The sequence below is a fragment of the Pelophylax lessonae genome (assembly GCF_965119305.1).
Source record: "Pelophylax lessonae genome assembly, chromosome: 10".
In the NCBI taxonomy this organism is placed as follows: domain Eukaryota; kingdom Metazoa; phylum Chordata; class Amphibia; order Anura; family Ranidae; genus Pelophylax; species Pelophylax lessonae.
This window is the reverse complement of record NC_138777.1, coordinates 622,921-644,973: the sequence shown is the minus strand read 5'-3', so window position 1 is coordinate 644,973 and position 22,053 is coordinate 622,921. Positions and strand designations below refer to the sequence as shown.

Genomic DNA, 22,053 nt, shown 5'->3' with positions numbered 1-22,053 from the left:
CGCCCTATGCGCGAATCACACGTATACCATGAATACGCCCTTGCGGGACACACGTGTTCCCTTTAATACGCCCTTGCGGGACACACACGTGTTCCCTTTAATACGCCCTTGCGGGACGCACACGTGTACCATTAATTGGTAATGACATCCCAAATGAAGCTAACAAACTGCATGGTACCGCAGTACTATGTGGGGTAATCTGAAAAAGTAATGCTTGCCCTTCTTTCTTTTGGGGTTCCACGCATTTGGATGGAACGGCTGTCAAAAACAAACATGAGGGACCGCACAGGAACGCGCACATTCCAGTAATATTCCCAGATTCTTCTATTCCTCCAGGGGACAAAGTACAGCTGTGGCCAAAAGTTTTGAGAATGACACAACTATGAATTGTCACAAAGTCGGCTTCCTCCGTGTTTATGATGGAATTTGCATATACTCCAGAATGTTATGAAGAGCGATCAGATGAATGAAGTCGCTCTTTGCCATTTAAATGAACTTAATCCCATAAAAAACATTTCCACTGCATTTGTGAAGAAGGCTTCAGGGCGCCCAAAAAAGTCCAGCAAGCGCCACGACCGCCTCCTACAGTTGATTGAGCTGCGGGATGGGGGCACCACCAGTGCGGGGGGGAGGGGAGGATAGGGGCTTGCTCAGGAATGGCAGACAGGTGTGAGTGCGTCACACAGTGCTAAGACCTTTGGAGGACGGTCTCCAGGACAGACTGATATTCTGCAGAAGGTCCAGGGATTGGACTGCTGAGGACTGGAGAATATCATTTTCTCTGATGAATCCTCTTTCCCATTCTTTGGGGGATCTGGAGAAGAAAAAGTGAGTGCCCCCATCAGTCCTGTGCCATGCATCCTGAGATAATTTGTGTGTGTGTGTGTGGGGGGGGGGGGGGGTCGCTTCTCAGCCAAGGGAGGGGCTCACTCACAATTTGCCTCCAAGAGCAACTTCTCCCAACCATCCAAGAAGAGTTTGGTGAGGAACAATGGCTTCTCCACCATGATGGAGCTCCTTTCCATGGGGCAAAACTCATAACTAAGTGTCTTGGGGAACAAAACATGGAAATGTTGGGTCCATGGCCAGGAAACTCCCCAGACTTTAATCCCATTGAGAACCTGTGGTCAATCCTCAAGAGGCGGGGTCAACAAAAAAAAGCCCACAAATTCTGACAAACTCCCAGCATTGAATATGGAAGGATGGGGGGGGGGGGGGGGCTATCAGTCAGGGTGTGGCCCAGAAGTTGAGTGACACCATGCCGGGGAGAATTACAGAGGTCTTAAATAAAGAAGGGTCACCACTGCAAGTATTGACTTTTGTATAAGCTTCGTGTCATTGTCAGTAAAAGCTTTGGACACTTCTGGAATGCTTGGAATTATATTTTAATATTCCATAGTAACATCTGACACAAAGAGGCAGCAGACTTTGTAAGAATAATATTTGTGCCATTCTCAAAACTTTTGGCCAGGGCTTTACACATCGGACCGGTTTTAATCTGTGCTGTGGCTGATAAGCCGACTGAATGCCCCACCTGCCCCCACCTCCCAGCTATTTAACCTTGCTGCTCTAGCCTGCCCTTGAGACAAGCGCCATCACTAGCTATGCAGGGGGGGGGGGGGGGGGTCAGTGAGACTGCCCTGTATATGTCTTCCCAGTGAAACACATACAGAAAATATATTTACATACAAAAATGACAATGGGAAGTGGAAGGAGTGACTGGAGGGGCTGGGAGAGAATGACAGAAGGAGGTGGGAGGAGCGAATAGAGGGGCTGGGAGAGAATGACAGAAGGAGGTGGAAGGAGCGAATAGAGGAGGTGGGAGAGAATGATAGAAGGAGGTGGGAGGAGCGAATAGAGGAGCTGGGAGAGAATGACAGAAGGAGGTGGGAGGAGCGAATAGAGGGGCTGAGAGAGAATGACAGAAGGAGGTGGGAGGAGCGAATAGAGGAGCCAATAGAGAATGACAGAAGGAGGTGGGAGGAGCGAATACAGGAGGTGGGAGAGAATGACAGAAGGAGGTGGGAGGAGAGAATAGAGGGGCTGGGAGAGAATGACAGAAGGAGGTGGGAGGAGCGAATAGAGGGGCTGGGAGAGAATGACAGAAGGAGGTGGGAGGAGCGAATAGAGGGGCTGGGAGAGAATGACAGAAGGAGGTGGGAGGAGCGAATAGAGGAGGTGGGAGAGAATGATAGAAGGAGGTGGGAGGAGCGAATAGAGGAGCTGGGAGAGAATGACAGAAGGAGGTGGGAGGAGCGAATAGAGGGGCTGGGAGAGAATGACAGAAGGAGGTGGGAGGAGCGAATTGAGGGGCTGAGAGAGAATGACAGAAGGAGGTGGGAGGAGCGAATAGAGGAGCCAATAGAGAATGACAGAAGGAGGTGGGAGGAGCGAATACAGGAGGTGGGAGAGAATGACAGAAGGAGGTGGGAGGAGAGAATAGAGGGGCTGGGAGAGAATGACAGAAGGAGGTGGGAGGAGCGAATAGAGGGGCTGGGAGAGAATGACAGAAGGAGGTGGGAGGAGCGAATAGAGGGGCTGGGAGAGAATGATAGAAGGAGGTGGGAGGAGCGAATAGAGGAGCTGGGAGAGAATGACAGAAGGAGGTGGGAGGAGTGAATAGAGGAGGTGGGAGAGAATGACAGAAGGAGGTGGGAGGAGTGAATAGAGGGGCTGGGAGAGAATGACAGAAGGAGGTGGGAGGAGCGAATAGAGGAGCCAATAGAGAATGACAGAAGGAGGTGGGAGGAGCGAATACAGGAGGTGGGAGAGAATGACAGAAGGAGGTGGGAGGAGAGAATAGAGGGGCTGGGAGAGAATGACAGAAGGAGGTGGGAGGAGCGAATAGAGGGGCTGGGAGAGAATGACAGAAGGAGGCGGGAGGAGCGAATAGAGGAGCCAATAGAGAATGACAGAAGGAGGTGGGAGGAGAGAATAGAGGGGCTGGGAGAGAATGACAGAAGGAGGTGAGAGGAGCGAATAGAGAATGACAGAAGAAGGTGAGAGGAGCGAATAGAGGAGTGGGAGAGAATGACAGAAGGAGGTGGGAGGAGTGACTGGAGGGGCTGGGAGAGAATGACAGAAGGAGGTGGGAGGAGCGAATACAGGAGGTGGGAGAGAATGACAGAAGGAGGTGGGAGGAGAAAATAGAGGGGCTGGGAGAGAATGACAGAAGGAGGTGGGAGGAGCGAATAGAGGGGCTGGGAGAGAATGACAGAAGGAGGTGGGAGGAGCGAATAGAGGGGCTGGGAGAGAATGACAGAAGGAGGTGGGAGGAGCGAAGAGGGGCTGGGAGAGAATGACAGAAGGAGGTGGGAGGAGCAAATAGAGGGGCTGGGAGAGAATGACAGAAGGAGGTGGGAGGAGCGAATAGAGGGGCTAGGAGAGAATGACAGAAGGAGGTGGGAGGAGCGAATTGAGGGGCTGAGAGAGAATGACAGAAGGAGGTGGGAGGAGCGAATAGAGGAGCTGGGAGAGAATGACAGAAGGAGGTGGGAGGAGCGAATAGAGGAGCTGGGAGAGAATGACAGAAGGAGGTGGGAGGAGCGAATAGAGGAGCTGGGAGAGAATGACAGAAGGAGGTGGGAGGAGCGAAGAGGGGCTGGGAGAGAATGACAGAAGGAGGTGGGAGGAGCAAATAGAGGGGCTGGGAGAGAATGACAGAAGGAGGTGGGAGGAGCGAATAGAGGGGCTGGGAGAGAATGACAGAAGGAGGTGGGAGGAGCGAATTGAGGGGCTGAGAGAGAATGACAGAAGGAGGTGGGAGGAGCGAATAGAGGAGCGGGGGAGAGAATGACAGAAGGAGGTAAGAGGAGCAAATAGAGGGGCTGGGAGAGAATGACAGAAGGAGGTGGGAGGAGTGAATAGAGGGGCTGGGAGAGAAGGACAGAAGGAGGTGGGAGGAGCGAATAGAGGGGCTGGGAGAGAATGACAGAAGGAGGTGGGAGGAGCGAATAGAGGAGGTGGGAGAGAATGACAGAAGGAGGTGGGAGGAGCGAATAGAGGGGCTGGGAGAGAATGACAGAAGGAGGCGGGAGGAGCGAATAGAGGAGCGGGGAGAGAATGACAGAAGGAGGTAAGAGGAGCAAATAGAGGGGCTGGGAGAGAATGACAGAAGGAGGTGGGAGGAGTGAATAGAGGGGCTGGGAGAGAAGGACAGAAGGAGGTGGGAGGAGCGAATAGAGGGGCTGGGAGAGAATGACAGAAGGAGGTGGGAGGAGCGAATAGAGGAGGTGGGAGAGAATGACAGAAGGAGGTGGGAGGAGCGAATAGAGGGGCTGGGAGAGAATGACAGAAGGAGGCGGGAGGAGCGAATAGAGGAGCCAATAAAGAATGACAGAAGGAGGTGGGAGGAGAGAATAGAGGGGCTGGGAGAGAATGACAGAAGGAGGTGAGAGGAGCGAATAAAGGGCGAATAGAGAATGACAGAAGAAGGTGAGAGGAGCGAATAGAGGAGGTGGGAGAGAATGACAGAAGGAGGTGGGAGGAGTGACTGGAGGGGCTGGGAGAGAATGACAGAAGGAGGTGGGAGGAGCGAATACAGGAGGTGGGAGAGAATGACAGAAGGAGGTGGGAGGAGAGAATAGAGGGGCTGGGAGAGAATGACAGAAGGAGGTGGGAGGAGCGAATAGAGGGGCTGGGAGAGAATGACAGAAGGAGGTGGGAGGAGCGAAGAGGGGCTGGGAGAGAATGACAGAAGGAGGTGGGAGGAGCAAATAGAGGGGCTGGGAGAGAATGACAGAAGGAGGTGGGAGGAGCGAATAGAGGGGCTGGGAGAGAATGACAGAAGGAGGTGGGAGGAGCGAATAGAGGGGCTGGGAGAGAATGACAGAAGGAGGTGGGAGGAGCGAATAGAGGAGCTGGGAGAGAATGACAGAAGGAGGTGGGAGGAGCGAAGAGGGGCTGGGAGAGAATGACAGAAGGAGGTGGGAGGAGCAAATAGAGGGGCTGGGAGAGAATGACAGAAGGAGGTGGGAGGAGCGAATTGAGGGGCTGAGAGAGAATGACAGAAGGAGGTGGGAGGAGCGAATAGAGGAGCGGGGAGAGAATGACAGAAGGAGGTAAGAGGAGCAAATAGAGGGGCTGGGAGAGAATGACAGAAGGAGGTGGGAGGAGTGAATAGAGGGGCTGGGAGAGAAGGACAGAAGGAGGTGGGAGGAGCGAATAGAGGGGCTGGGAGAGAATGACAGAAGGAGGTGGGAGGAGCGAATAGAGGAGGTGGGAGAGAATGACAGAAGGAGGTGGGAGGAGTGAATAGAGGGGCTGGGAGAAAATGACAGAAGGAGGTGGGAGGAGCGAATAGAGGGGCTGGGAGAGAATGACAGAAGGAGGTGGGAGGAGTGAATAGAGGAGCTGGGAGAGAATGACAGAAGGAGGTGGGAGGAGCAAATAGAGGGGCTGGGAGAGAATGACAGAAGTAGGTGGGAGGAGCGAATAGAGGGGCTGGGAGAAAATGACAGAAGGAGGTGGGAGGAGCGAATAGAGGAGCTGGGAGAGAATGACAGAAGGAGGTGGGAGGAGCGAAAAGAGGGGCTGGGAGAGAATGACAGAAGGAGGTGGGAGGAGCGAAAAGAGGGGCTGGGAGAGAATGACAGAAGGAGGTGGGAGGAGCGAATAGAGGGTCTGGGAGAGAATGACAGAAGGAGGAGAGAGGAGCGAATAGAGGAGGTGGGAGAGAATGACAGAAGGAGGTGGGAGGAGCGAATAGAGGAGCTGGGAGAGAATGACAGAAGGAGGTGGGAGGAGCGAATAGAGGAGCTGGGAGAGAATGACAGAAGGAGGTGGGAGGAGTGAATAGAGGAGGTGGGAGAGAATGACAGAAGGAGGTGGGAGGAGTGAATAGAGGGGCTGGGAGAGAATGACAGAAGGAGGTGGGAGGAGCGAATAGAGGAGCCAATAGAGAATGACAGAAGGAGGTGGGAGGAGAGAATAGAGGGGCTGGGAGAGAATGACAGAAGGAGGTGGGAGGAGCGAATACAGGAGGTGGGAGAGAATGACAGAAGGAGGTGGGAGGAGCGAATACAGGAGGTGGGAGAGAATGACAGAAGGAGGTGGGAGGAGAGAATAGAGGGGCTGGGAGAGAATGACAGAAGGAGGCGGGAGGAGCGAATAGAGGAGCCAATAGAGAATGACAGAAGGAGGTGGGAGGAGAGAATAGAGGGGCTGGGAGAGAATGACAGGAGGTGGGAGGAGCGAATAGAGGGGCTGGGAGAGAATGACAGAAGGAGGTGGGAGGAGCGAATAGAGGGGCTGGGAGAGAATGACAGAAGGAGGCGGGAGGAGCGAATAGAGGAGCGAATAGAGAATGACAGAAGGAGGTGGGAGGAGAGAATAGAGGGGCTGGGAGAGAATGACAGAAGGAGGTGGGAGGAGCAAATAGAGGGGCTGGGAGAGAATGACAGAAGGAGGTGGGAGGAGCAAATAGAGGGGCTGGGAGAGAATGACAGAAGGAGGTAGGAGGAAGGAATAGAGGGGCTGGGAGAGAATGACAGAAGGAGAGGAGCGAATAGAGGGGCTGGGAGAGAATGACAGAAGGAGGTGGGAGGAGCGAATAGAGGGGCTGGGGGAGAATGACAGGAGGAGGTGGGAGGAGCGAATAGAGGGGCTGGGGGAGAATGACAGGAGGAGGTGGGAGGAGCGAATAGAGGGGCTGGGGGAGAATGACAGGAGGAGGTGGGAGGAGCGAATAGAGGGGCTGGGGGAGAATGACAGAAGGAGGTGGGAGGAGCGAATAGAGGGGCTGGGGGAGAATGACAGAAGGAGGTGGGAGGAGCGAATAGAGGGGCTGGGGGAGAATGACAGGAGGAGGTGGGAGGAGCGAATAGAGGGGCTGGGGGAGAATGACAGGAGGAGGTGGGAGGAGCGAATAGAGGGGCTGGGGGAGAATGACAGGAGGAGGTGGGAGGAGCGAATAGAGGGGCTGGGGGAGAATGACAGGAGGAGGTGGGAGGAGCGAATAGAGGGGCTGGGGGAGAATGACAGAAGGAGGTGGGAGGAGCGAATAGAGGGGCTGGGGGAGAATAACAGGAGGAGGTGGGAGGAGCGAATAGAGGGGCTGGGGGAGAATGACAGAAGGAGGTGGGAGGAGCGAATAGAGGGGCTGGGGGAGAATGACAGAAGGAGGTGGGAGGAGCGAATAGAGGGGCTGGGGGAGAATGACAGAAGGAGGTGGGAGGAGCGAATAGAGGGGCTGGGGGAGAATGACAGAAGGAGGTGGGAGGAGCGAATAGAGGGGCTGGGGGAGAATGACAGGAGGAGGTGGGAGGAGCGAATAGAGGGGCTGGGGGAGAATGACAGAAGGAGGTGGGAGGAGCGAATAGAGGGGCTGGGGGAGAATAACAGGAGGAGGTGGGAGGAGCGAATAGAGGGGCTGGGGGAGAATAACAGGAGGAGGTGGGAGGAGCGAATAGAGGGGCTGGGGGAGAATGACAGAAGGAGGTGGGAGGAGCGAATAGAGGGGCTGGGAGAGAATGACAGAAGGAGGTGGGAGGAGCGAATAGAGGGGCTGGGGGAGAATGACAGAAGGAGGTGGGAGGAGCGAATAGAGGGGCTGGGAGAGAATAACAGAAGGAGGTGGGAGGAAAACTAAACTGATAACAGATAGTAATGTTGAGAAAATGAAAGCGAGGAACACTGGGGGGGGGAGGTGGATAAAGGTGGATAGTAAAGGAAACAGTAGCAACTGGGCTGTGCTTGGTCACCCCCATAGGAACGCCCATTAATTGGGCTTCATTCAGGGGTGCAGATTAAAAGGCAAAAAGACAAAGTTAGGTTTTTCTTCCAGATGGTTCTGCTTTTCGTTTCTGAAGCTCTGATTTTTTTAGAAGAATCCCTGAACCCAGTAGGTAAGTTTTAAATCCCGCTGAGACTTCCCCGATTATACACGTTCCTAGAACATTCGGTCATCGCAGGATCCTCTATAGGTTTATCTAGCTATGAATTCAATCCATTACCTCACCTGCACAAACTGCGGCAGCAGATCCACCAACTCATCGTCACTCATGGCGTCCTGAACCCATCTCACCGCCGCCGAGCGCACTTCCTGATCTGTGAACCTAAAACCAGCAAACAGTACAGCAGAGCCGGGGATCACAGAACCGCATGAGAACAATGTATTCAGCCTGAGGGGTCAGTATAGGAAACCCCGCCCACATCAAACAACCAATAACACGATCCACAGATAAATCATTCAGGAGGAGGGCAGCAGCTTATGTTGGAGATTTGGCTCACCTGGAGTCTAGCAGCTCCAGTGCACAGACTGGGGTGAGAGGCGGCCAGGAGCGCAGCAGGGAATAGATATCAGCCAGATACGATACGTCCCATTTGGGGGCGCTAGCCAGGATCTTGGGAAGGCAGTTCCGGTTCTGGTAGCAGTAGTGACGTTTCTCCCACAGAAAGGATTTATCTTCCTTTGATAACCTGCAATATGATGACATCATCAGCCAAGGCGGCCAATCATTCTCCATCCCTGGAGGAGACTCCAGGATCCGGCATGTATACAGCATAAAGGGTAATTACCTCCTCCCCCAGCACTTACCCAGACAGGGCCCCACCCCCAGCACTTACCCAGACAGGGCCCCATCCCCAGCACTTACCCAGACAGGGCCCCGTCCCCAGCACTTACCCAGACAGGGCCCCGTCCCCAGCACTTACCCAGACAGGGCCCCGTCCCCAGCACTTACCCAGACAGAACCCCGTCCCCAGCACTTACCCAGACAGGGCCCCGTCCCCAGCACTTACCCAGACAGGGCCTCGTCCCCACCACTTACCCAGACAGGGCCCCATCCCCAGCACTTACCCAGACAGGGCCCCGTCCCCAGCACTTACCCAGACAGGGCCCTGTCCCCAGCACTTACCCAGACAGGGCCCCGTCCCCAGCACTTAGCCAGACAGGGCCCTGTCCCCAGCACTTAGCCAAACAGGGCCCCGTCCCCAGCACTTACCCAAACAGGGCCCCGTCCCCAGCACTTACCCAAACAGGGCCCCGTCCCCAGCACTTACCCAGACAGGGCCTCGTCCCCAGCACTTACCCACATAGGGCCTCGTCCCCAGCACTTACCCACATAGGGCCTCGTCCCCAGCACTTACCCAGACAGGGCCTCGTCCCCAGCACTTACCCACATAGGGCCTCGTCCCCAGCACTTACCCAGACAGGGCCCCGTCCCCAGCACTTACCCAGACAGAGCCCGTCCCCAGCACTTACCCAGACAGGGCCCCGTCCCCAGCACTTACCCAGACAGGGCCCCGTCCCCAGCACTTACCCAGACAGGGCCCCGTCCCCAGCACTTACCCAGACAGGGCCCCGTCCCCAGCACTTACCCAGACAGGGCCCCGTCCCCAGCACTTACCCAGACAGGGCCTCGTCCCCAGCACTTACCCACATAGGGCCTCGTCCCCAGCACTTACCCAGACAGGGCCTCGTCCCCACCACTTACCCACATAGGGCCTCGTCCCCAGCACTTACCCAGACAGGGCCTCGTCCCCACCACTTACCCACATAGGGCCTCGTCCCCAGCACTTACCCAGACAGGGCCCCGTCCCCAGCACTTACCCAGACAGGGCCCCGTCCCCAGCACTTACCCAGACAGGGCCCCGTCCCCAGCACTTACCCACATAGGGCCTCGTCCCCACCACTTACCCACATAGGGCCTCGTCCCCAGCACTTACCCAGACAGGGCCCCGTCCCCAGCACTTACCCAGACAGGGCCCCGTCCCCAGCACTTACCCAGACAGGGCCCCGTCCCCAGCACTTACCCAGACAGGGCCCCGTCCCCAGCACTTACCCAGACAGGGCCTCGTCCCCAGCACTTACCCAGACAGAGCCCCGTCCCCAGCACTTACCCAGACAGAGCCCCGTCCCCAGCACTTACCCAGACAGGGCCCCGTCCCCAGCACTTACCCAGACAGGGCCCCGTCCCCAGCACTTACCCAGACAGGGCCCCGTCCCCAGCACTTACCCAGACAGGGCCTCGTCCCCAGCACTTACCCAGACAGGGCCTCGTCCCTACCACCTACCCAGACAGGGCCTCGTCCCCAGCACTTACCCAGACAGGGCCCCGTCCCCAGCACCTACCCAGACAGGGCCTCGTCCCCAGCACTTACCCAGACAGGGCCCCGTCCCTACTACCCACCCAGACAGGGCCCCGTCCCCAGCACTTACCCAGACAGGGCCCCGTCCCCAGCACTTACCCAGACAGGGCCCCGTCCCCAGCACTTATCCAGACAGGGCCTCGTCCCCAGCACTTACCCAGACAGGGCCCCGTCCCCAGCACTTATCCAGACAGGGCCTCGTCCCCAGCACTTACCCACATAGAGCCTCATCCCCAGCACTTACCCAGACAGGGCCTCTTTGGAGAGGAGAGTCAGAAGTCTGTTCTTGGCCTCCTTGTCCAGTGTATCGATGCTCTGCGGTGTGCAGTTGCTGGTCGCCTCTGGAGCTTTGTACACAATAAGGAAAGCCGGAGAGGGGAAATCCACCTGGAGGAGGAGGAGGACGACACTGAGTCATCACTCTGCACTGCCGCATTCAGCAATATCACATTCATGAATTGTGGAAACATTTATAGAGAGGCCGATCCCATCAGAAAACCTGATCACAGGGCAGGTGTATATATTCCATTTCCCGCACTCCCCACTCCAAACTAGGGGTGCCACCAATCACAGCACAGAGGAGGAGGAGCCAGGAAAGCAGGAATTATTCTCCCTGGGGCATGAAGTCTGCAATGGAGATGACTAAAATCAGCAAAATATTCATAACTGGCCAGAAGAGGAATGCGATTCTTGTAACAGAAGAGGAGTTGTAAAAGCAGGAAGTGCATTCTATGCATTAAGATTAAAAACCTTCTGTGTGCCCCTCCCCCCTTAATACTTACCTGAGCCCCATTCTCCATCCAGCAATATTGCATGACAATCTCGGCTGTCCTCATTGGCTGAGACAGCAGCGGGGGTGCCATTGGCTCCCGTTGAGGTCAATCTGCAGTTCCGTGTCAGAATGGACACACACAGTTCCTTGGTGCCCCCATAGCAAGCTGATTGTTGTGGGGGGCACTCAGCTCAGCAAGAGGGAGAAGCCAGGAGCGCCGGCGGGGGACCCCAGAAAAGGGGAATTGGGGCTGCTCTGTGGAAAACCATTACAGAGCAGTAAGTATAACAGGTTTGTTATTTTTAAATGAAAAAAAACAACTTTAGTAACTAATTTCCCAAAAATACTTCCAGCCCTCCAGCCTTCCGCCTTCCAGGGATGTGACTGACATCCCTCACTGGCTTTCATAATCTCCCTGAGCTACTTGCAGGTTTGCAGCCTCTTGATTGGCTGGTGGGGGATGACATCATCCCCCATGTGCACACAGGAGTCAGTATTTCTGGCACAGCTGGCGTGTCACGGGAATACATGCTGAGCTGCGCATGCGCACATTGGCTAGAAGACTGAGAGCAGACAGGTGGGTGCCTTACAACAGAGGAGATACAGCAATAAATAAAGAGCTGAACGCTCACAGATTTACACAAAGCGTGCTTTATGTCTGTATGTAGGAAGGACTTACCTGGAGGACACCAACCTCCTCCTCCTGGAGGACACCAACCCCCTGGAGGACACCAACCTCCTCCTCCTGGAGGACACCAACCTCCTCCTCCTGGAGGACACCAACCTCCTCCTGATCTCACAGTTCTAATCAATCACTCTTCCAGTTTATGACCAGACTATCCCCCCCGAGGATACTGAACACACGTGTACTGCACTCACCTGTATGACCAGCTTCTGCATGGGCATTGTCCTCCTGCCCACCGCCCCCGGCCCCCCACCGGACAGGAAGGACGTCCACAGGTTTAGAAGTTTAGTTCCACATGTCAGCGTTCTGGAAGACAGAGAGAGTTCAGAACATTGAGGACCTGAGACGGTCCCATCATACAATACTTCTGTATACAGAGGTGAAGGCCAATCAGATTAGATTCCATAAACAGCAGTTGGAGTCCCACTCAGAACTTCTGACCACATAAAGTGAACCTGTCAGAGTTCACAGATCTCATAAAATGACAATGTTGTGTATGAGAAGGTATCACCAGGTGCCCACAAGTCCCTCTGATACTCATCAATGTCCTCTCCTGGCCCAGCCCTCCCAATGCCTTGAGCTCCGCCTCCACCCAACACTGTCCAATGAACGTTACCAGCAGTATAGGTGCAATCATTGGTAGAGAGAAGGTACAAATTCCAAAGCACCCCAATCCCCCCCCCTCCCCCCCAAAAAAAAATCATTTGAAAAATCAGAGGAGATTGGTGGAAAAGTGTTGGCTAAACAGCGACTGCATCCAATCAGCGGGACAGGCTGTGGAATTGCAATTGTCATAGCAGAAGATTTGTCATGTTTTATAGCATGAAGAGAGGAATTTGTTCGATTGTTTTCCCATTCAGCTTGCAGGATGAATAGAAACTTTCATACGTGTGTATGTCCAGCTATTGGCGGTGTGATGGACAGGAGGACCCCTGGGGTGCACATAAGAGTTTAGAGAACAGAAACATAATTGATGGCACCATTGTGTCAGTGTGGTCCTTTGTAGAGTCTAATTGGTGGCACCATTGTGTCGGTGTGGTCCTTTGTATAGTCTAATTGGTGGCACCATTGTGTTGGTGTGGTCCTTTGTATAGTCTAATTGGTGGCACCATTGTGTCGGTGTGGTCCTTTGTATGGTCTAATTGGTGGCACCATTGTGTCGGTGTGGTCCCTTTTTATGGTCTAATTGGTGGCACCATTGTGTCGGTGTGGTCCTTTGTAGGGTCTAATTGGTGGCACCATTGTGTTGGTGTGGTCCTTTGTATGGTCTAATTGGTGGCACCATTGTGTTGGTGTGGTCCTCTGTAGGGTCTAATTGGTGGCACCATTGTGTCGGTGTGGTCCTTTGTAGGGTCTAATTGGTGGCACCATTGTGTTGGTGTGGTCCTTTGTATGGTCTAATTGGTGGCACCATTGTGTTGGTGTGGTCCTCTGTAGGGTCTAATTGGTGGCACCATTGTGTCGGTGTGGTCCTTTATAGGGTATCTGGTTGGTGGGTTGGCGTCTTCCACACACCAAGGAGTCAGAATGACCTCCCCGGGTTATATTCACAAAAGTCTGAAAACTATCTTTTTCAAAATTCATCAGCTACTCCTCCGGTAATAATTATTTCTAAGGTCAGTTTGAACTTTTCTCTGCTAGTTGAAGAAATCTTCTTCAGGCTGGGCGGTCCCTATTGGACGCGGGGAGCAGAACTGACCACCCATTGCAGAAGATTATGGCGAATGAAGGCCCTGAGAACATGGAGCTGGGGAAAAAAAAGGCAGACGAGTACTGCAGCCAGAGCTGGGGTCATTTTTGCCCTTTCAGACCCCTGGTTCACTCAACGCTGCCACAGCCAGGTTCTGGCTAATGAGGAGTGGCTGGCTGCCATTGGCCGGTTCTGGCTAATGAGGAGTGGCTGGCTGCCACAGCCAGGTTCTGGCTAATGAGGAGTGGCTGGCTGCCACAGCCAGGTCTGGCTAATGAGGAGTGGCTGGCTGCCATTGGCCGGTTCTGGCTAATGAGGAGTGGCTGGCTGCCACAGCCAGGTCTGGCTAATGAGGAGTGGCTGGCTGCCACAGCCAGGTTCTGGCTAATGAGGAGTGGCTGGCTGCCATTGGCCGGTTCTGGCTAATGAGGAGTGGCTGGCTGCCATTGGCAGGAAGGGGTCATTCTCCTGCCCTGTCCAGTAATATCTTCCCACACACGGTGTACCCAATCACCTACCTCCTGAAGCTGAAGAGCGGTAAGGAAACCTGTCCCAGCAACTCTGGTCCCTTCCTCTGCTTATTGGAGTCCGGGGAGCCCCCGCTGTTTGGATTCAGGATCCCGTAGAGGCGAAGCTGAAGGATGGACTCTAATGGCAGCTGTGCGATCTGTATGGGAAAAATGATCCTGCAAAATAGGCAAGAAACAGGACTTTGTTATGGCAGAGCCAATCAGAGAGGAGCGTGTGTCAGATGTCAGGGAAAAGTAGACAAACACGCCGAGACAATGACACCCACACCGTGCCATGAAAAAGTATTCACACCCCTTGAAATTTCCCACATGTTGTCATGTTACAACCAAAAACATAAATGTATTTTATTGGGATTTTATGTGATAGACCGACAAAGTGACCATAATTGTGAAGTGGAAGGAAAATGATAAATGATACAAATAAATCTGTGAAAAGTGTGGCTGCATTTGTATTCACCCCCCTTTACTCTGATACCCCTAACTAAAATCTAGTGGAACCAATTGCCTTCAGAAGTCACTGAATTAGTAAATAGCGCCCCCTGTAGACACACATTTAGTGTCATACGTGGTGCAGGACAGAGCACTCTATGGAGGAACTCCGCCATCCTGCAGCTTGTATCGGTACTTACAGCTCGTCCCATTTCACCAGATAGAAGAAGCTCTTGTATGTTCCCACTTTCTTGGACTGAACCGGTTTGAACAAATCTCTGCCGTTATACAGCAAGGAGCACATTATATAATACTTCTCGAAGCTGAAAGAGAGAGGAGGCCAATCAGAACACTTCATAAAGACACATAACACCCCATGACAGAAGACGAGTGATAAAACATCGGATTTCACAGATTTCAGTGGATTTGCTGCCACATCATACAATGGAAGGATTCCTTTATCATCCACTGAGGGACACAGGGGATTCAGAAACAGTTGAGTTATACTGCCACCTACAGGAGGAGTAAATGATGGCAAAGTAGTCAGCCAGCCCCTGGGTAACCCCTCCTCTACCCAGTATGCCTCAGTTTTATGCTAGTGTCCATCCTATGAGGTTATAATAAAATAAATACTCGCGCTATCGTGAATTTATTAGCAGCAGCTGTGCACAAAGTGATGATCATTTGTAAACCTGAAAAAAAAAAACCACAACAACGCTAGCATCATATAGACGTATAAAATGTACAAAAAGTACAAATAAAACTGATGTAACCAATAATAAAGTGCTCTTGTGCTCCATATAAATTCACTCCATGATAGGACACACCCCCTTTGTGTCCCTCCTTACCAGCACCAATGGATGCCCAGCTTCTCAGTCTGGGAGTCAGAAAGGCTTGGATTAAGACTGATGGGTCACAAGGAACGGATAAAGAACTCCCCAGTAGCCTCTTAGATGTTCCAAATAATCTTCAAGTGCAGAACAAAGAAGGAGCCAATAGTAAAGTGCCGTAGGGTTGCAGTTTAATTGTGCAATAAAAACATAAATACAAGACAGTAATCAGCATGAATATATTGCAATATGCTTCCGCGAACGCCGTAACCATGTGTTCCACAGCAACCGGAAGTGACGTAGTTAAAACTGGAAACTGGAAATTACGCCAATGCGTTTCGCCCTCCGATGACGCCCTGTGGGAGGGTGAAACGCGTTGATTGAATTTCCGGTCCTGTGTTTTAACTACGTCACTTCCAGTTTCCTTGGAACACACGGTGGTTACGGCGTTCGCGGAAGCAGATTGCAATATTCATGCTGATTTCTATCTACGGTCTTGTATTTGTGTTTTTATTGCGCAATTAAACTGCAACCCTACGGCACTTTACTATTGGCTCCTTCTTTGTTCTGCACTTGAGGATTATTTGGAACATCTAAGAGGCTACTGGAGAGTTCTTGATCCATCAGTCTTATTTAAACCAAGTCTGTTTGACTCCTAGACTGAAACGCTGGGGGGCCATTAATTCTGGTAAGGAGGGACACAAAGGGGGTGTGTCCTATCACGGAGTGAATTTATGTGGAGCACAAGAGCACTTTATTATTGATTACATGAGTTTTATTTGTACTTTTTGTACATTTTCATGTCTATATAATGCTAGCACTGTTGTTATATTTTTCCCATCCTATTAGATTGGATGCCTTTTCTTTGGCTCTGCTGAAGCATTGGTGCTCTTGAAGTCCATTGAGGGACACAGATCCCCTCCCCCCTCTGTGTTGTAAAGTTGAAGTCTTTTTTTTAACTTGTACCTACAGGTAAGCCTATAATAAGGTTTAGCTGTAGGTAAGGCGAGTTTGTCCTGCACTGTTTAGGAGATATTCACAGTGGTGAAATCACTGAAGCATGCGCTCAGAAGGGAAGATATACCTGTGCCGTCTCTTCAGAGCTCTTTGCCGCGGGAGTGACGTCATCGTGTATTGCTTTCTCACAAACATGAGGCATGCTGGGTAGAGAGGGGTTATATGGGAACTGGCATACAACGTTTCTGCTCACCAGTGTCCCATCCTCCTGTAGGCAGCAGTATAACCTGACTGTTCCTGTATTCTGGTGTCCCTCAATGGACTTAAAAAAAAAAAAAAAAAATTTTTCTACCCCAAAGAACGACCAACACAGCAGAATGAATTGTTTCCTTTCCACTCGGTCAGACGGAGACAAAGATTTGTGAAGGTGAACACAGCCCGGTGTTTAATGATAAAACCGGATCGCTGAGATTAGATTATTACATTTCCCCTGCGGGAGAGATTGGACGTCTTCCAAGCAAAATGTGACCGATAGAGCCGACCTTCTCCATTATGTTTCTGGTAATTTCCCCGGTAATATGCTCCGCCCAGATCTCACAGGACAGAAAAGCTCTCCCTGTATTATCTGGACTATTTCTAAAGTCTGAAGGCGCTGTATTTGGTGCCCATAGACAACGATTACACACATCCCATTCCTAGGAGGACCGGGGCCAATGGGTGGCCATCTTGTGTTCATGCCACCAGTTTGAGGCACTTCTGAGGTCATTCAGAAATCATGGACAGGTGCCTCTGACCTCCATCTGACCTACTTTATAAGAAGGGGTATAAAACTATGGCACTGCTGTGCTCTTCCTCTGCAAACTGTCAGTCCCACCCAGAGGAGTGGTCATTGTGCACATTCACGCCCACCTTCCCTTTAAATTTATTGCATTCAAGGCCACTCCCCTTCACTGACAAAGGGGTGGAGCCCAAAAACCCAACTACGCCCTCTTATGGAGTGACAATCTCTGCCTCCGCCAGCCGGCCCATCTCTGCCTCCGCCAGCCAGCCCATCTCTGCCTCCGCCAGCCAGCCCATCTCTGCCTCCGCCAGCCGGCCCATCTCTGCCTCCGCCAGCCGGCCCATCTCTGCCTCCGCCAGCCGGCCCATCTCTGCCTCCGACAGCCGGCCCATCTCTGCCTCCGACAGCCGGCCCATCTCTGCCTCCGACAGCCGCTTGCCGGCCCATCTCTGCCTCCGCCAGCCGCTTGCCGGCCCATCTCTGCCTCCGCCAGCCGGCCCATCTCTGCCTCCGCCAGCCGGCCCATCTCTGCCTCCGCCAGCCGGCCCATCTCTGCCTCCGCCAGCCGGCCCATCTCTGCCTCCGCCAGCCGGCCCATCTCTGCCTCCGCCAGCCGGCCCATCTCTGCCTCCGCCAGCCGGCCCATCTCTGCCTCCGCCAGCCGGCCCATCTCTGCCTCCGCCAGCCGGCCCATCTCTGCCTCCGCCAGCCGGCCCATCTCTGCCTCCGCCAGCTGCTTGCCGGCCCATCTCTGCCTCCGCCAGCTGCTTGCCTGCCCATCTCTGCCTCCGCCAGCCGGCCCATCTCTGCCTCCGCCAGCTGCTTGCCTGCCCATCTCTGCAAACAATGCCCTCGACACCGGCAATAATTCAGACCCAACATCTGAGGAAGGAACTGGCCACCATCACTCCATCCACTACGGAGCAGAACATGGAAGGTCCTGGTGGAGAACTGGTCGGCCCCCATCAGTACCACGGCACACATTGCTGAAATCGTCAGAAACTGCATTTTATAGAGACCGCGTGAAAGACGACATTTACGGAGAAGATACAAAACTGTCTTACCTGGACACCCAACCTGTGGGAATCCCATGAGCAGCAAATATAGTGAACTGTAGATGGTCAGCGGAGCTGCGAGCCTCTTTTAGCGGTCGGGTATTACTGGGGTCCAAGTCAGTGTTCCCGGAAGAGAAGTGAAGCTGCAGCAGCTTGTGAAGCGCCGTTGTTAGCTGCTGTAAACTCTCCTGCAAAGGACTGTCAGCCTGAGGAATACCTGCATCCGAATATAGGACAGTCAGTACACACCATGCTACATGCGGCAGAGATTTCCAACTATGATATTGGGAAAACTCACCCTCTGATGGACCGTCCTTACATCCCACAACCGGACTGGAGGGACCCTGAAATCACAGCAATGCTTAAATGAAAAGTACACGAACCCAAACATACATAGAGAGGAAACACGCAGGTTCAGCGCCTCATGCCATGACAACAGACCCCATGCAGCCACAGACCCCATACAGAGACCATGGCCCATGCAGCCACAGACCCCATACAGAGACCATGGCCCATGCAGCCACAGACCCCATACAGAGACCATGGCCCATGCAGCCACAGACCCCATACAGAGACCATGGCCCATGCAGCCACAGACCCCATACAGAGACCATAGCCCATGCAGCCACAGACCCCATACAGAGACCACAGCCCATGCAGACACAGACCCCATGCAGAGACCACGGCCCATGCAGACACAGACCCCATGCAGAGACCACGGCCCATGCAGACACAGACCCCATGCAGAGACCACGGCCCATGCAGCCACAGACCCCATACAGAGACCATAGCCCATGCAGCCACAGACCCCATACAGAGACCATGGCCCACGCAGCCACAGACCCCATACAGAGACCACGGCCCATGCAGCCACAGACCCCATGCAGAGACCATGGCCCATGCAGCCACAGACCCCATACAGAGACCACGGCCCACGCAGCCACAGACCCCATACAGAGACCATGGCCAACGCAGCCACAGACCCCATACAGAGACCATGGCCCATGCAGACACAGACCCCATGCAGAGACCATGGCCCATGCAGCCACAGACCCCATACAGAGACCATGGCCCATGCAGTAACAGGAATCATCCAAAATCTAATCATCCATATGGCTTGCAGGCCCCCCCCATACCTCAATGCTGCGGCTCCGGGGTAAGTTCACAGCCCTCCGCAGCTTCTTGACGCAGTCTGTTATGGACGGGGTCTCCACACTGTCCACAGTCTTGCAGATATTTCTCACCGATTTGATGATTTGGTCAGCAGCTCTGTATGGGTTACTCTGAAATAGACATTTGGTGACCCCATTAGGTGACCCCACAGAGCAGGAAGAGAGAAATCTTTATTCCATGCCCACCATAAACAAATTAAAGAGACGACAGGCTTTAGGAGACGTTCTGAGGTCTCCATGAGCGGTTGATGCAGGTGAAAATGTGAGAGCGGCATGAATAACGCTACCAGTCCCCCCAGTCCCCCCCCCGCCACGAATAACGCTCCCAGCCCCCCCCCCCCGCCATGTATAACGCTCCCAGTCCCCCCCGCCATGAATACCGCTCCTAGTCACCCCGCCATGAATAACGCTCCCAGTCCCCCCTCAATGTATAACGCTCCAAGTCCCCCCCCCCCACCATGAATAACGCTCCCAGTCCCCCCGCCATGAATAACGCTCCCAGTCCCCCCGCCATGAATAACGCTCCCAGTCCCCCCGCCATGAATAACGCTCCCAGTCCCCCCGCCATGTATAACGCTCCCAGTCCCCCCGCCATGTATAACGCTCCCAGTCCCCCCGCCATGTATAACGCTCCCAGTCCCCCCGCCATGAATAACGCTCCCAGTCCCCCCGCCATGAATAACGCTCCCAGTCCCCCCGCCATGAATAACGCTCCCAGTCCCCCCGCCATGAATAACGCTCCCAGTCCCCCCGCCATGAATAACGCTCCCAGTCCCCCCGCCATGAATAACGCTCCCAGTCCCCCCGCCATGAATAACGCTCCCAGTCCCCCCGCCATGAATAACGCTCCCAGTCCCCCCGCCATGTATAACGCTCCCAGTCCCCCCGCCATGTATAACGCTCCCAGTCCCCCCGCCATGTATAACGCTCCCAGTCCCCCCGCCATGAATAACGCTCCCAGTCCCCCCGCCATGAATAACGCTCCCAGTCCCCCCGCCATGAATAACGCTCCCAGTCCCCCCGCCATGAATAACGCTCCCAGTCCCCCCGCCATGTATAACGCTCCCAGTCCCCCCGCCATGAATAACGCTCCGAGTCAGCTTTAGGCATTTCCTCTGGTTACAGAGAACGCGGCTCTGTCCAGTGGGAAGATCGAAGTCTAATTTCTGGGTTTTCCTAAAGCAGCACTCCGGCATCACCGCTTCACACTTCGCTGTCCAAGAATTACGAAATGAAGACTCGGATTTGGGACCATAAACAGCGCAGACAGCACCGGCTAATCATTCTTACCTCATTTTTAAGGCACACGCTGACTTGCTCATGATAAGTGTCCAATAATTCTTCAATGCTTTGTCTGCAGAGACACAAATTACCCATCATTAGTGTAACACAATCATATATATCACACACCGCTCCTATCACCCATCATTAGTGTAATACAATCATATATATCACACCCCGCTCCTATCACCCATCATTAGTGTAATACAATCATATATATCACACACCCCACTCCTATCACCCATCATTAGGCCCGCTCTAGGAGGAGTCCTGGGGGTTCCAAACTTCTTCCATTTACAGATGATGGAGGCCACTGTGCTCATTGGGACCTTCAATGCTGCAGAAATGTTTCTGTACCCTTCCCCCGATCTGTGCCTCCATACAATCCTGTCTCCGAGGTCTACAGACAATTCCTTGGACTTCATGGCTTGGTTTGTGCTCTGACATGCACTGTTACCTGTGGGACCTTCTATAGACAGGTGTGTGCCTTTCCAAATCATGTCCAATCAACTGAGATTACCACAGGTGGACTCCAATCAAGTTGTAGAAACAGCTCAAGGATGATCAGTGGAAACAGGATGCACCTGATCTCAATGTGTAGTGTCATGGCAAAGGGTGTGAATATTTATGTACATGGCAAAGGGTGTGAATACTTATGTACATGGGATTTTTTTTGTTTTGAATAAATTTGCAAAGATTTCAAACAAACTTCTCTCACGTTATTATGGGGGATGGTTTGTAGAATTTTGAGGAAAAATAAGATTTTTATAAGATCTTACCATAAAATCTAGCAGTCGTATCAGCGGGGAGCATTGATAGTTTCAAAAAACTATTGGATGGACACCTTAAAGACCACAACATACAGGGGTATACAATGTACAACATACAGGGGTATACAATGTACAACATACAGGGGTATACAATGTACAACATACAGGGGTATACAATGTACAACATACAGGGGTATACAATGTACAACATACAGGGGTATACAATGTACAACATACAGGGGTATACAATGTACAACATACAGGGGTATACAATGTACAACATACAGGGGTATACAATGTACGGTTAAAAGCAAACACACACATCATAGGTTGAACTGGATGGACTGATGTCTTTTTTCAGCCTCACTAACTATGTAACTATGTATCTTTTTCTCTGATGTCCATTGACAGACGCAGCCTCATCTTCATGAGCTGTGTGGGTTATGCTGCCACCTGCAGGAGCTGTCTAGGCAGTACGTTAGTACAAAGTTTTTACATATACACGCCCATGAAGACACGCCTCCAGACATAACCCTAATAGACATGGCCCAGCACATCAGTTTAGTTGCAAGCAGTGAAGACAAAAAAACCATCTCCATCAGAGAGGCGGGTGCTGCGTCTGTCAATGGACATCAGAGAAAAAGATTTTACGGTAAGATCTTACAAAAATCGTATTTTTTCTATCGTCCATTGACAGACGCAGCCTCATCTTCATGAGCTGTGTGGGACGTCCCAAAGCAGTATAGGCATGAGGGGTGGGAAAACGCAACCAGAAAGTAACAAACTCCAAAGGCCAAACTTAGCCAACTGGGTCACATGAAGCTCAACCAAAACATGAGCTCACCCAGGTAAAAGACCTCTAAGAGAATAAGAAAAAAAAAAAAAAAACATTTTCTTATGAAACAGCAGCCTGCAAAATCTTGCGGCCAAAAGAGGCACCCGAAGACGCCAACAAATCCACCTTGTAAAATTTGGTAAAGGTGTGCACAGACGACCAAGTCGCTGCCTTATA

At 52.8% G+C, this 22,053-nt stretch overlaps 1 protein-coding gene across 1 annotated transcript in view; it reads right to left on the bottom strand.

Moving 5' to 3' along the window:
* LOC309565553 (phosphatidylinositol 4-phosphate 3-kinase C2 domain-containing subunit alpha-like) overlaps window positions 1–22,053 on the bottom strand; it is a gene marked incomplete at its 3' end in the record, with an annotated part of 78,804 nt that overhangs the window by 8,485 nt on the left and 48,266 nt on the right. Inside the window, exons 7-16 of the mRNA XM_082270510.1 lie at window positions 20,281–20,344; window positions 18,955–19,101; window positions 18,117–18,162; window positions 17,828–18,035; window positions 14,396–14,518; window positions 13,755–13,922; window positions 11,741–11,852; window positions 10,334–10,476; window positions 8,230–8,418; window positions 7,958–8,054 (exon numbers count right to left, since the gene is read on the bottom strand). Of these exons, the coding sequence (XP_082126636.1) occupies window positions 7,958–8,054; window positions 8,230–8,418; window positions 10,334–10,476; window positions 11,741–11,852; window positions 13,755–13,922; window positions 14,396–14,518; window positions 17,828–18,035; window positions 18,117–18,162; window positions 18,955–19,101; window positions 20,281–20,344 (1,297 nt within the window). The remainder of the gene's footprint in view (window positions 1–7,957; window positions 8,055–8,229; window positions 8,419–10,333; window positions 10,477–11,740; window positions 11,853–13,754; window positions 13,923–14,395; window positions 14,519–17,827; window positions 18,036–18,116; window positions 18,163–18,954; window positions 19,102–20,280; window positions 20,345–22,053) is intronic.